The sequence below is a fragment of the Mesoplodon mirus genome, assembly GCF_964341445.2.
Source record: "Mesoplodon mirus genome assembly, chromosome: 20".
Taxonomy (NCBI): Eukaryota; Metazoa; Chordata; class Mammalia; order Artiodactyla; family Ziphiidae; genus Mesoplodon; species Mesoplodon mirus.
The window spans coordinates 8,872,120-8,885,232 of NC_138996.1; the positions used below are offsets into that span (position 1 = coordinate 8,872,120).

General features: G+C 38.4%; 1 protein-coding gene across 1 annotated transcript in view; it reads left to right on the forward strand.

Annotated features, from left to right (window-relative positions):
- KAT6A (lysine acetyltransferase 6A) overlaps positions 1-13,113 on the forward strand; it is a 109,081-nt gene that overhangs the window by 65,765 nt on the left and 30,203 nt on the right. Inside the window, exons 7-8 of the mRNA XM_082608492.1 lie at positions 169-485; positions 3,392-3,510. Of these exons, the coding sequence (XP_082464618.1) occupies positions 169-485; positions 3,392-3,510 (436 nt within the window). The remainder of the gene's footprint in view (positions 1-168; positions 486-3,391; positions 3,511-13,113) is intronic.

Here is a 13,113-nt window from a genome sequence, read left to right on the forward strand (position 1 = left end):
TAATAACATCACTTTTTAGTCATATAATTTTACAGTTTATGGAATATTCTTAACAATATAAATTTTTAAAATATAGTTGTAGGTTATTTAGTGTGTGTCATATATTAAATAGAAACCATATAAAGATTTCTTTTTAATAGTTTCCCTTTTCCCTGTTTGATTCTTTAGGTCAAAAGGTCCCTTCAGCAAAGTTCGAACAGGCCCTGGAAGGGGTCGGAAACGTAAAATCACTCTCTCCAGCCAGTCAGCATCGTCATCAGAAGATGGATATCTAGAGCAAATAGATGGCTTGGACTTCTGCAGAGATGGCAGCATCCCCTTGAAGTTCAATAAGAAAACCAAAGGGCTCATCGATGGCCTTACCAAATTCTTTACCCCTTCCCCTGATGGGCGGAAACCTCGAGGGGAAGTGGTGGACTACTCTGAGCAATATAGAGTCAGGAAAAAGGGCAACAGAAAATCAAGCACTTCCGATTGGCCCACAGGTAAAAGTTGTTCACTTAGAAACAAAAAGTATTCCAGAGTGTGTTATTTGGAATAACAATAGTTATCTAGAGTAGATTTATATTTGATTATTAAAAATTGGTCTTGGACTATAAGAATGTGCTAAATATATGTATGTAGGTGATACTCAGGTGATAACTATGGCAGGAACTTAGAGGCTAGAGATGAAGTTGGAGAATGGACAAGTAGGAGTTCTAGACAAAAGAAGATGCTTCTGCCTACAGAAATTTGGTGTATAACCTTGACTCAAGGATAACTTTATGTAATATTTCATAAATTACAAAATAAATTATGTGATGAACATCAAGGTGCTTACTTTATTCCTGGAAGGAAATTGCAGAGTATCGGTAAATATTGGGTTGCCCAGAAGTTCGTTTGGGTTTTTCCAAGCCTGAACAAAGTTTTGGGCCAACCCAATAAAATGCTGTTGATATGAGTATAAGTGAAAGACCAAATTATATGCAAATATGATGAGGTCATTGATTTTTCTACTTCAGATCTTGGCAAATACAGTTGTAATTTTTCATGGATTATACTTAAAAAGAGAGAGAAAGAGAACCACAGCTTCACACCATTTGCTTATGTGTCAGGCTCAGGTCCCTAGTTTTCAAAGTAGAAAACATCTGTGGAGAAGAGTTAAAAGTATAGCAGATAATTCAAGTCAGAGGAGAACATTTTGATGAGCCGTCCAGATAATTAGAGCCGGTCTTACCGCTGTTGAGTTGCGAGAGCCTAACCGTGTGAAGAAAGTTAGAAAGGGCTCTGAGGAAAGCAGAAGAAAAAGAATGGGCTGTAGGATCACAGGGCCGAATCTGTAGTGTCTCATGTGCTGCAAGGACTTCCTTAACTTTTATTTCCTTCCCCGCAGTGTCCCATTGGTGATTGTATTCACTGCTTCATCATTCCTGCTTATATCAATGATTGATTGGTCCACTGCAGGAGAGAAAAATCCTCATCCTTGTCAGGTCCCCCCTTTTATGCTGTATTGATTGGCTTTTCACCTGAGTGGCAAGCAACTAACTACAGTTTAAGCATTTAAGTACTTTTCATGTCTTTATCGGCCACGTAGACTGTAGATAAGCTCCACTCTGAGTACATTTATCTAAGAAAATATGCAAGCCATTTAGGTTGGATTTAGGAAGGAATCTCTTAAAGCAGATCGTGATAAAAGGCATTTTTGAATTAACCATTTCACTGGCTGTGGATTATTAGAAGAATCTACTGGAAGGTGTTAGAAATTATTAGAGCAAATGTATAAAGTGTATGGAGAACCAATATTGAGCTTTAGGCATTGGTATGAGCTTTTGCTTTAATTGGCTCTGTCATTTTCTTTATGAATTGTAGAGTTTAAGAAGCAATCTGCACCATCTGATACAATGCTACGGAATACTGTGCTAGATCTGTGCCTGCGTCCGTCTGTGTCATGCACTAGGGGGCATTAAAGGCACAGAATATCTTCAGATTATATATGTATTTTTCAGTTTAGGAATATTGTCAAGAGTGAGTCCTTGTCCTTCTTCTTCTTACACTAAATGAGTAAATGTATGTGCAGTTGATTTTTAAAAGAGAACTGTCTGTCACTAATGGGTTTTTTTCAGCCATACTCATACAGAGAGGAAGTGAGACCACATCAGTGTCGTCTTCAAATGCAAAGGATAGTGATCTACTTAACCCCTCAATGCTCCTCTCACGCATTTCTTTACCCATTTGAGGAAGGTGCATCATTTAGTGTATGCTTATTATAATTTGTCACACTTAGCCGGAGGATTACCATCTGTGATACTCAGGCTTTGGAGTTTGTGCTTTAAAAGGGTACCAGACTTTGATGTTGTAAGAATGTTTTATCAGGAAAAAAAAAAAGAAAGAAAACTGTTCATCATACCCTGTCAAAGGTGCCCGATTTTGTAACCCAACTTTTTTTTGGAAGTTTATATAAACAACATATACACAGGAATTACAGCTAAATGGCACTAGTTTCAGTGATGCAGGAAATTCTGAGGTTGTTTCAGCAGGAAGACCATTAAGAAGAAAGCAAGTATGGAAGCAGAATTTTGTGATTATCTACATAAAATAACTATGCCAGCTGTTGCTCATCTCTGCTGCTTTATTTATTTCACAGTCTGTGGATCATATTTGTCTCCTACTTTCACAGAAGATGGAATCTGTGGGGGAGTGGGGGTGCTTTTTTTACTCTCCTTGAAAATATTATATACTTTCAGGAATTGAAGAAGAAAGAGGCTTACTTATAAAGATTTGTTCATACCGGAAAAAAAAAAAAAAAGGGTACCAGAATGTGAGGGGAGTTGGTAGTACTTGGCATCAGTTGAAGTAGCTATTTGAAATACATCTTTTTGTTGAGATAAGAATGTATTGGCCTTATGAAGATTGCAGAATCATTGAGAATTTTAAAAGGAGCAAAATTTCCTTGTTTTGCTCTGAAGTGATAAAAATTATGTCTTGCTATAACATAAACTTCTTCCATACCACCAAAGAATGAAGAAGCAACATTTGCATGTTGACATGTTAAACTCATATTAAAAGTTTTATATTCATGTTATTTCAAAATAGACTTCATACTTCTTAGACCTTTTTCCTGTTCTACTTTTATATGTATGTATGTATATACTGAAATATAATCTCTTTTAATGAAGTTTAAATTTAGTTATTTAGCTAGTATTTTTAAGCAGCTTTAAGTCAATTCACGGTTTTCATTATAAGGCAAGATATAATATGTACGTATTATTTATTGACTAGTATCTTTCTGGGAGTCAGTTATGTTATCCTCTTCTCTTTTATATAAATAATATTAAGACTTTGGAAATTTGTTCTAGTTCATGTACTAAACTGAAGGTAGCATTAATAACGTGAGCCCTTTCTTAATGTGCAGACAATCAGGATGGCTGGGACGGCAAACAAGAAAGTGAGGAACGGCTTTTTGGGAGCCAGGAAATCATGACTGAGAAAGATATGGAATTATTTCGTGATATCCAAGAACAAGCACTGCAGGTAAAGTTGAATATTCAGATGGGACAAACAGTTTGTTCATGGATGAGAAACAGAGGATTAATTATATTGTGGGTAAAGCAGTAATAGCAATTTATCCATCTGATCTGCGGATAGATGTGGTTTGTGCGTGTGCATAGTTTGCTGGTGTTCTTTTCAAACCCATGATAACTGCTTTGGTTTTGCAGATAAACACATTGCTTTGACTACCAGTATCAAATGAGCTTGGTTTACTTATCAATATTTTCTGTCTTATGTATGAAGACGAGTTTAGGATTTTACCAAGAAACAAAAACCAAGCCTCTCTCAAGTGATAAAACACATATTCATTAATTCAGGAAATGTTTATTAAATGCTTCTGCCTTAATCCTCTGTTAACACGTAGCAAGATATAAATGTACAGACACAGAACCTACTTACATGCCAGATGCTAGAGATGCCAAGGTAAATGACAGGATTCCTTCTCTAGCCAGGAGAGACTTGTAAATAGATAATTTCCTTAATGTGAAAGTTTAATTGTAGAATACATGGAATTGGGGGAGTGTGGGAGGCAAGTATGTACTTCTGTCTTTGGAGGTCAGAGGAGGAGTCGTTGAGGGGAAATACTACTTGAGGTGGTCTTAAGAATGTACAGGAGTGTATCAGGATGACAAGGAATGGGGTCCCGTATAATTAGAAGGAACGGAAGTGTGAAGATTTGAAAATGGGGGGCAATGTGAAGAACATAGGGTATAGATAATGGCAGGAGAACAGATGAGAAGAGTGCAGGGGTACATCATAAAGGCTCTTTTGGATTGTGTTTATTTATCTTTTGTCTTTTCCTTCTTTGCCACCAACTCACTGTGTAAGCCAAGTTGAGTTCTGTCTCTTTTCTTGAAATTAAGAATTTATAAGGCTGATGCTGGGGATTCCTGTTGCGTAGGTGAAACTGTTTGGATTAAGAGACCCATTAGTGAATAGATTGTTTATGTAGAGTGTTTTTGAACAATAAAGACAACAGTATAAATATTCAGCAAACATTTACTCGGCATTTCACCGTCTTATGATTTAACCAGCTATTGGCTTTGAGTCAGGTAGATCTGAGGTCAAGCCTTGGTCTGTCATTTACTGACTTCTGCTTCAGGCAAGTTGCTTAACCTCTGAAGGCACATTCTTTTCCGGACAAAAAGTAAAAAGAAAAAGTGTTACAGGTACTGTAGTAGAAAGTTGCATGATGTTCAGTGGGAATTCAAAGGAGTTCTTCACTTTTTAAGAACGGTTTTTTTCCCTGAATAAGTTGCAGACATATGCTAATGCTTTTTATTCCTGCTTATTTGTGTGTATTTCCTAAAAACAAGGACGTTCTTATACGTGACCGCAGTACAGTCATCGCATCAGGAATTTAACACCAATGAAGCATGTTACCTAATCTGGAGATTTTAATCGAATTTCACCAGCTGTACCACTAATGTTCTTTATAGCAAAAGGAAAAAAAAGCCTTGTCCTGGTCCACTGTCCAGTCTAGGATCATGTGTTTCGTTTACTTGTTGTGTCTCCTTTAACCTGGAACACTTTCTCAGTCTTTATCTTTCACGCCCTCGACATTTTTGACGTGTGCAGGTCATTTATTTTGTTGAATGTCTACAGAGGTGACGTGTCCTCGTCAGCGTGTCATACCAGGAGGCACGTAGTAGGTGTTCGTCCTGTTACAAGTGATGTTAACTTGATCACTTGGTTACAGTGGTATCGTGCCTTGTTTCTTCTCTGTGAAATCATTTGCCCTCTGTAATTATTGATATGTATCTTGTGGGAATACACTTTATGTAAATACCCTGTTTCTTATCAAATTTTACCTGCTAGACTTTGCAGGTTGCTTTAGATGGAATTAGATGATTTTCTAATTCCATCATTTATTTTACATTTATTAATTGGCATACTGCTGTTAGGAAGAGCTTTTCCTTCTTCCTATCAGTCTATCCATCCATCCATCCCTCCATCCATATGTCTATCTATCTATCTATGACTTGTAGATTCTTATTTTATGAGTTATCTTATCATTTGTTGCTATTGATATTTATTTTGATACTCAGATTGTTCCAGATTTGGGCAGGGGGAACTTCAAGCTGGCCGCTGCATCATTCCGACGTGTCTCTGTCATTTTTCCCCCCACACAGATTGAGAACATTTATTGTGATTTTAATCTCTACCTCACCCTTAACTTTGGTTTTTTTGTGTGTGTTACTTTCTCCAATTTATTCTGTTCATTTGGTGATTTTTTAAATTGAGGTATAATTGACATATAACATTGTATTAGTTTCAGGTGTACAACAAAATGATACGATATTTGTATAGTCCATATTCATATTTACTTTTGGCCACAGCAGTATATCCTAGGCTCTTGTTGTTCTAGTTGTAGATTCAGCCATTTCTCTAAGAATCCCTGGTTCCTTTTATTGGAGAATAGGAGTCAGTGGTAGTTCTGTTCTTTTACTTGCTCAGGCCCAAAGAGGTCCTTGATTTTTTTTCTGTCTCATGCTCTGTACGTATTCAGTTCATCAGCAAATCCTGTTGGTTCTGCCTTCACAATATATCCAGAATATGACTACTTCTTTTCCCTTCCACCTCTGTCTTAGCCTGAGCTGCCGTTACCTCTTGCTTGGGCTGTTGTCATGTCTCCAGACTCATCATCTACTTGCTTCCACTCCTGTTCCTCACCCCAATCTTGAGTCTATATTCTTTATACAGGGCCCGGAGTAAATGCTTTGAAACATACCACGCCTCTGCCCAGAAGCCCTCCAGTGTCTGTCAGTCTTGCTTAGACTGTTTACAAAGGCCCACCGTGACCTTGTGCCTGCCCCCCTCTCCCACGCTGTCCTCCCACTCTTGCCCTTGTTGGCTCTGCTCCAGCCACGGGCCTCCTTCTCTTCCTCAGACACACCAGGCACCCTTCTGCCTTGGAGCCTTTGCACTTACGGCTCCCCGTTTGGATTGCCCTTCCTCTGGCCCAGACGTCTAGTTGGCGCACTCTGTTTAGGTCTCTGCTCCTGTCACCCATCAGAGAGGCCCTTCCTACATCCCAAACTGAAATAGCATACATTTATCCCCACTGTATCACTCTGTGTCCCCCTACCTGCCTGCTTGTCCTGTATAGTACTTATCACTTCCTGAATGTAAATATTTATTTCTAGAATGTAAGTGCCTTGAGAACAGGCACTTTCTTTTTGGTCACTGCTTTATACCAAGTACCTGGAATATAGTAAAGGCTCAGTAAATATTTGTTTAATGAATGGATGTTTAAATGAATGTTTCTGCTGGGAGAAATGGGCCAGGAGTTGGAATAATAGGAGTGTGAAGAGAAAGATGACTAGGGAGAGTTAAAAGGGGTGCTGAGCCTTGCTGAGACCCAGTGGAGACAATATCAATTTGGATTGACAATAATCTGGCTAATTGTGTGTTTCTTCCAGCATTTTATTAAGCTTGTGATTGTCCACGTATGTATCTGGCACCAAAGAAATAACTAGATATTTGAATTCTAATCTGTGCTTATTTTCATTGGCAGTGCACTGAAATTCTGATGATGGTGGTATTTCTGCATGGGGTTCATTCATTTGGAATTCATGTGCCCGGCATGGAACTAGAGCTATAGGCTGAACAAAAAGTTGTAGCTTCTGCCTTCATGAAACTTTGCCTCATGAGTGAGACAGATAGTAAACAATCATACAAATAAATCTCTTATTACAAACTGATAAGTAATAGGAAGAAAATAAGAATGCAGTGAGAGGTTATAGTAGATAACTTCCTGGTCCAGGTGTCTGGAATTCCTCTTTTAGGGCAGTGATAATTTACACAGGGACCTAAAGGTTGAGTGGAAAGTCAGCAAGGCACAAAACTACTAAGAAGAATGTTCCAGACATAGGGGCTGCCTGTGTAAACGTCTTGAGGCATAAAGGAGCTTGGTAAATTTGAGAAACTGAAAGAAGGCCAGTATAGCTAGAGTACAGTGAATAAAAGTCACAAAAGATGAAGCTGAAGAGATAAGCTGAGGACAGACGTTAGGATTGGGGTTTTTATTGTAACTGTAGTGGGAAACCATTGAATGATTTTTTTCGAAAATTCTTTTCCATTATGGTTTATTATAAGATATTGAATATAGTTCCCTATGCTATACATAGGTCCTTGTTGTTTATCTCTTTTGTATATAGTAGTGTGTATCTGTTATCCTGAACTCCTAATTTATCCCTCCCTGTCCCTTTCCCCTTTGGTAACCATTAGTTTGTTTTCTGTGTTTGTGAGTCTGTTTCTGTTTTTTAAATAAGTTTCATTTGTATCATTTTTTTTAGATTCTGCATATAAGTGATGTCATATGATATTCGTCTTTCTCTGACTTACTTCACTTAGTATGATAATCTCTAGGTCCATCCATGTTGCTACAAATGGCATTACTTCATTCTTTTTTATGGCTGAGTAGTATTCCATTGTATATATCTACCACATCTTCTTTTTTTTTTTTTTTAATGGCTCACAGGCCCAGCCGCTCCACGGCATGCGGGTTCTTCCCGGAGCCGGGCACGAACCTGTGTCCCCTGCATTGGTAGGCAGACTCTCTACCACTGCGCCACCAGGGAAGCCCTACCACATCTTCTTTAATCATTGAATGATTGTAGAAAGGAAATAGAAAGATCAGATTTGCATTAATTTTTTTTTTTTTGGCCACTCTATGAGGAATGGATTGGAATTAGGCAAGAGTCAAAGCTGGGAAACCAATTTAGAGGCTTTTTCAGTGATCCAGATGGAAGAAGATGGTGACTTAGACTAGAGAGGTGGCAGTGGAAATGGGAGAGAAGTGGAGGGATTTAGAATGCATTTCAGAGACGGAGTCAGCAGAACTTGGTGGTAGATTCAGCATGCAGTGTAAAGGAGCGGGAGGTTGTCAAGGACAGCTCCCAGGCTCTCTGACCTAATGTAACAGAGAAAGTGGGTTGAAGCCAGTGGGGAGAGTCAGTATTGATTAGATTAGATGATGTTTTTAAATAATAGAAGCATTCATAAACATAACATACAAAGTCATTTTTGAGAGCCTAGATATTTAGTAGAAACTGCTTCAACCTTTGTTCCACAAATTTTGCAGGAAGATTTTATTACAGGGTCTTATGCTGTCTTCGTAACAAATAAATGATAAAGGAGTTAATATAGGAATCCATCCAACCAAAAACCCATCATTTATTAAGTACCTACTTTGTTCTAGAAACTATGCTAGGTGCAGGGGCTATGAATGAGACCTTGTTTTTATTTTCATAGAGCTTTTACCATTTAGTAGGAAACGTACTCACAAAAGCAAATCCAATAGTGATGGCTCATAGTGATGACCTTGAACAATTAAATTTTGTATGATACATTATCTCATTAAGTTGAGCATTATTGAAATGTTTAGCAAGTGCCACCCCCCCAAAAAAAGAGTCATCTATTAATTGTTTTTGTTTTGTTTTGTTTTTGTTTTTGTTTTTGTTTTAATTTCAGGAGAAGAATATAGTTTGCCTGGTACTATGTTCCATCATTACTAGCTAGTCAGTGAACACTTCATAAAAAAGAGCCACCTCTAAAAAGAAAAACAGAAGCATAAGAAATTAGTAGTATAGGCTTTTGTTTGGAATTATATTTCAACAGTGATCTTGTGAGCTTGTAAGAAATGGTTTTTCTTAAAAGATGCATCACCAGAAAGAAGCATTTGTATTCAAGTCATTACACTGAAGAGCATAACAGCCTCCTCGAAATATATAGAATGATTTTTACATAAAATATCACCAAATAGCACATTATATTTCGATAGTAATTTTAGTGCTTTCTAATTTTGAAGGATTTGATTGTGTTTTTTTTGTGGTTCTAGAAAGTTAACAGCATTTTTGAAATCTGTGTGGGCCACTAAAATAATTTTCTTCTTTGCATAAAGAATTGAACAGTTAATTAGAAATGGAATAAACTAGGTTCAACAACTCTCTTCACCCTATGAGGTAAGGATTGTTATCCCTATTTAATTTAATTAAGTAATTAATTTTTTTCCTAGAAAAATGTTTATCTTAGAATTAACAAAACATGCATGTAAAAGTATTAACATTATATGCCCAGTGTCGCAACTACCTAAACAGTCATTCTCAAGCCAGGATGTACTTCAAAACCACCTTAACCTGCCTAGGCTCTGTTCGAATATTCAGAAACTCCAGGGACTGAGGAGAAAAGGGGCCCAGGTACAGTATTTAGGAAACACTTTCCAGATGATCTGGTAATTGGGAACTGCTCTAAGATATATGAGCCTGTTAGCTACAACTAGAATAGGAAAGTCAAGATGCAAAGGCGGTTCTATAACTTTAAGCAGTTAGTTCTCATCCACATTAACTGTCTGAGATTTTTGAAAGTGGTGACAGGTACATAGGTAACCAATGTATAGAGATTGTTTGGCGAATCTTCATCTTCGTTACGTTTTCTGGACAACTGCACATGGATACGGTATGTGACATTCCTTATTCCTTTGGCCCAGCAGCTTTGTTGAGCCTGTTGTCAACGCGCACATCTGGAGTTCCCATCTCCTTCATGGCAAATTTCTGGATTTCTTGGAGTGCCCGAAGGGCATGCTTCTTGAAACCCACTCCATTTTACACAAGGAAACCGAGACTTTTAGTTGAGTGACTTTCCTGAAGTTATGTAACTAGTAATGGTAGAGGTGGATTAGAGCTGGGGCCTGTGTGACTTCCATTTTTGTGCCCCTGATCACAGTAACCTCCTGCATTACCCTGTAAATGATGTTACAGAGGCATCAAAATCATAAAGCCTGTACTGAATGCAAGTAGAGAAAGGTAAGATAAACAGCAAACAGTGGCACAGAGTACCAATTGATGTAATTTGTTGCTGTATTAAATGATACGGACTGTTCCATATGTTCACAGTATATTCTAGGATTAGTAAGAGTTGGTATGATCTGAGATGGTCACAGAAGAAGCAGGATTTAGGTAAATGAAGAGAATGAGGGCTTACCAGGTAGAGTAAACAACATTAACTTCAGCTTTGAGGAATACAGTGTATATATTGTATTAATACAAGAGACATTGTGATTATTGGTCCATCAGGTCAGCAAATATTTGAGGGCCTACTATGTGCAGGTCATACTGTGGCGATGATGTAGAAACACAGTAGCTGCCTGTGAAGGTGTCATAACACGGGCAGTCCTTGCTTTGTGTGGTGCTGTGCTGATGGCGACACATGCATATCAGAATTGTGTTCGTGCTTCATGCACTCTGTAGCGACTGAGACTGGATCTCAGTTTTGATATGCATAAGTTTCAGTTAACATGGTAGCATGCAAAGCAAGGACTGCCTGTAGTTTAGTCTGAGAGGTAAAACTGCATGGAACATTGTTGGGTAATGGTAAAAAATACTGAATTACTGGTATAGGGCTAGATTTTAGAGGGCTTTGAAAGCTAGTAAGAGGATGTTAGTTTTAGCATGCTGGGGTTTTAAGGTATCCCCATGACTGCTTTTTTTTCTTTTTTTTTTTCTTTTTTTTTTTTGCCGTATGCGGGCCTCTCACTGTTGTGGCCTCCCGTTGCGGAGCACAGGCTCCGGACGCGCAAGCTCAGAGGCCATGGCTCACGGGCCCAGCCGCTCCGCAGCATGTGGGATCTTCCTGGACTGGGGCACGAACCCGTGTCCCCTGCATCGGCAGGCGGACTCTCAACCACTGCGCCACCAGGGAAGCCCCATGACCGCTTTTTTGTTGCTGGAGTGGACTCCTTGGGACTGCTGAAACTAGGGGTGGGAGCAGAGGGTTGTTGTAGTGTCTGAAGGCGTTTACCCGTTAATTATGAGTCACGTATTGAAGGCTGTTTAGATGTATTTTGAGTTCATTCATTTGATGATTTAGCAAAATTTTATTGAGTATTTATTAAGATAGTGGTTAAGAGCCTAGGTATTAGAGACAGTCTGCACAGGTTCAAATCCTGTCTCTGCTGAGTGCCCTTGGTCAACCAGGTTACTTAATAGGTTTCTTGAAAGGATTAAATGAATTGATACTTGCAAAGCGCTTAGTGTGTCATTCATGTCATTTGGGGCGTTGGCCTTAGGTAGGAGCCTAGACCATTCATCCATAGCCTTAAGGAAGGGCAGGGTGTATGGCCACAAGGGTAGACATACAGATGTGCCGTGGAAAGTGGAAAGCTGCGGAAGCTCTCTTGATTGCTTCTTAGAAAGCAAAGGCATTGCTTGAATGGGAAGATGGGGTACAAGGTATTGGAGGCTTGAGGAGAGACAGGAGAAAGTAATGAAATAATCTAGAAGAACAGGAGAGTGAATGGAGTAGGGAAGCATCAAGCACCCATTGAGGTTAGTGGGTATGAATTATAAGTTGAGACTAGTGAGCATGGTTCTGTGTTTTTCTCTAATAGTGTTCAGATATGAGGGTAATAACTTGGATTGTGTTGGAATATTGAATTTAACCAGAGTTGGGATTTTGGTGAATCAGGAGAAAAGCAAGGAAGTTAAGGATATATGTAAAGATGAGGTACAGTAAAAGACCTTGGAATCTAAGCTGGATAAGGAGAAAAGGAAAGTCTAAGTCCCCATTTCTCCCTCCCCCAGCCCCTGGCAACCACCGTTCTACTTTCTGTCTATGAATTTAACTACTCTAGGTAGACCTCACATGAGTGCAATCGTAAAATATTTGTCCTTTTGTGTTGGCTTTATTTTACTTAGCATAATGTCTTCAAGGTTCATCCATGTTGTAATATGTGTCAGGATTTTCTTCCTTTTTAAAGTCTAAATAGTATTCCATTGTGTGTTTGTACCACATCTTTTTTATCCCTTTATCCGTCAGTGGACACTTGGGTTGCTTCTGCCTTTTCGACTTATGAATAATGCTGCTATGAACATGGTGTACAAATAATTGTTTGAGTCCTAGCTTTCAATTCTTTTGGCTGTATTCCCAGAAGTGCAGTTGCTGGTTCATATGATAATTCTGTGTTTAATTTTTTGAGGAACTGCCATACTGTTTTTTCCCCGCAGTGGCTGTACCATTTTGCATTCCCACCAGCAATGCTCGAGGGTTTCCAGTTTCTCCAGATGCTCGCCAACACTTGTTATTTTCTGGTGTTTTGTTTTGTTTTTTATAGTAGCAATCCTAATGGGTGTGAAGTGGTATCTCATTGTGGTTTACATTTGCATTTCCCTGATGATTAGTGATGTCGAACATCTTTTCATGTACATATTGGCCATCTGTATGTATATCTTTTTTAGAGAATGAAAAAAAATTATAACTCATTTTATAGTAAGATCTTAGTTACCCTAATTCAATTGTTGGCAAAACATGATCTGAACTGAGTTTAGACTGTATATATTCTTTACTTATCCCATTTAATGTGACTATTCATGTGCTTTGCTAAAGAAATATTAATGTATCTGATTATGGAGCATTGTCCCAAATCCTACTGAGGCTGTTGATTTAAGATACATATAGGTCCTGTAGTACTTCTCTAACATGAGAAAAATTCAGTATTCTGAAGTACATTCTGTTCCAAGGGTTTTGGATAAGAGACTGTGGACATGTAGTAACTTCATTTCTTTGGAAAACTAAGTTCCAGTTCAA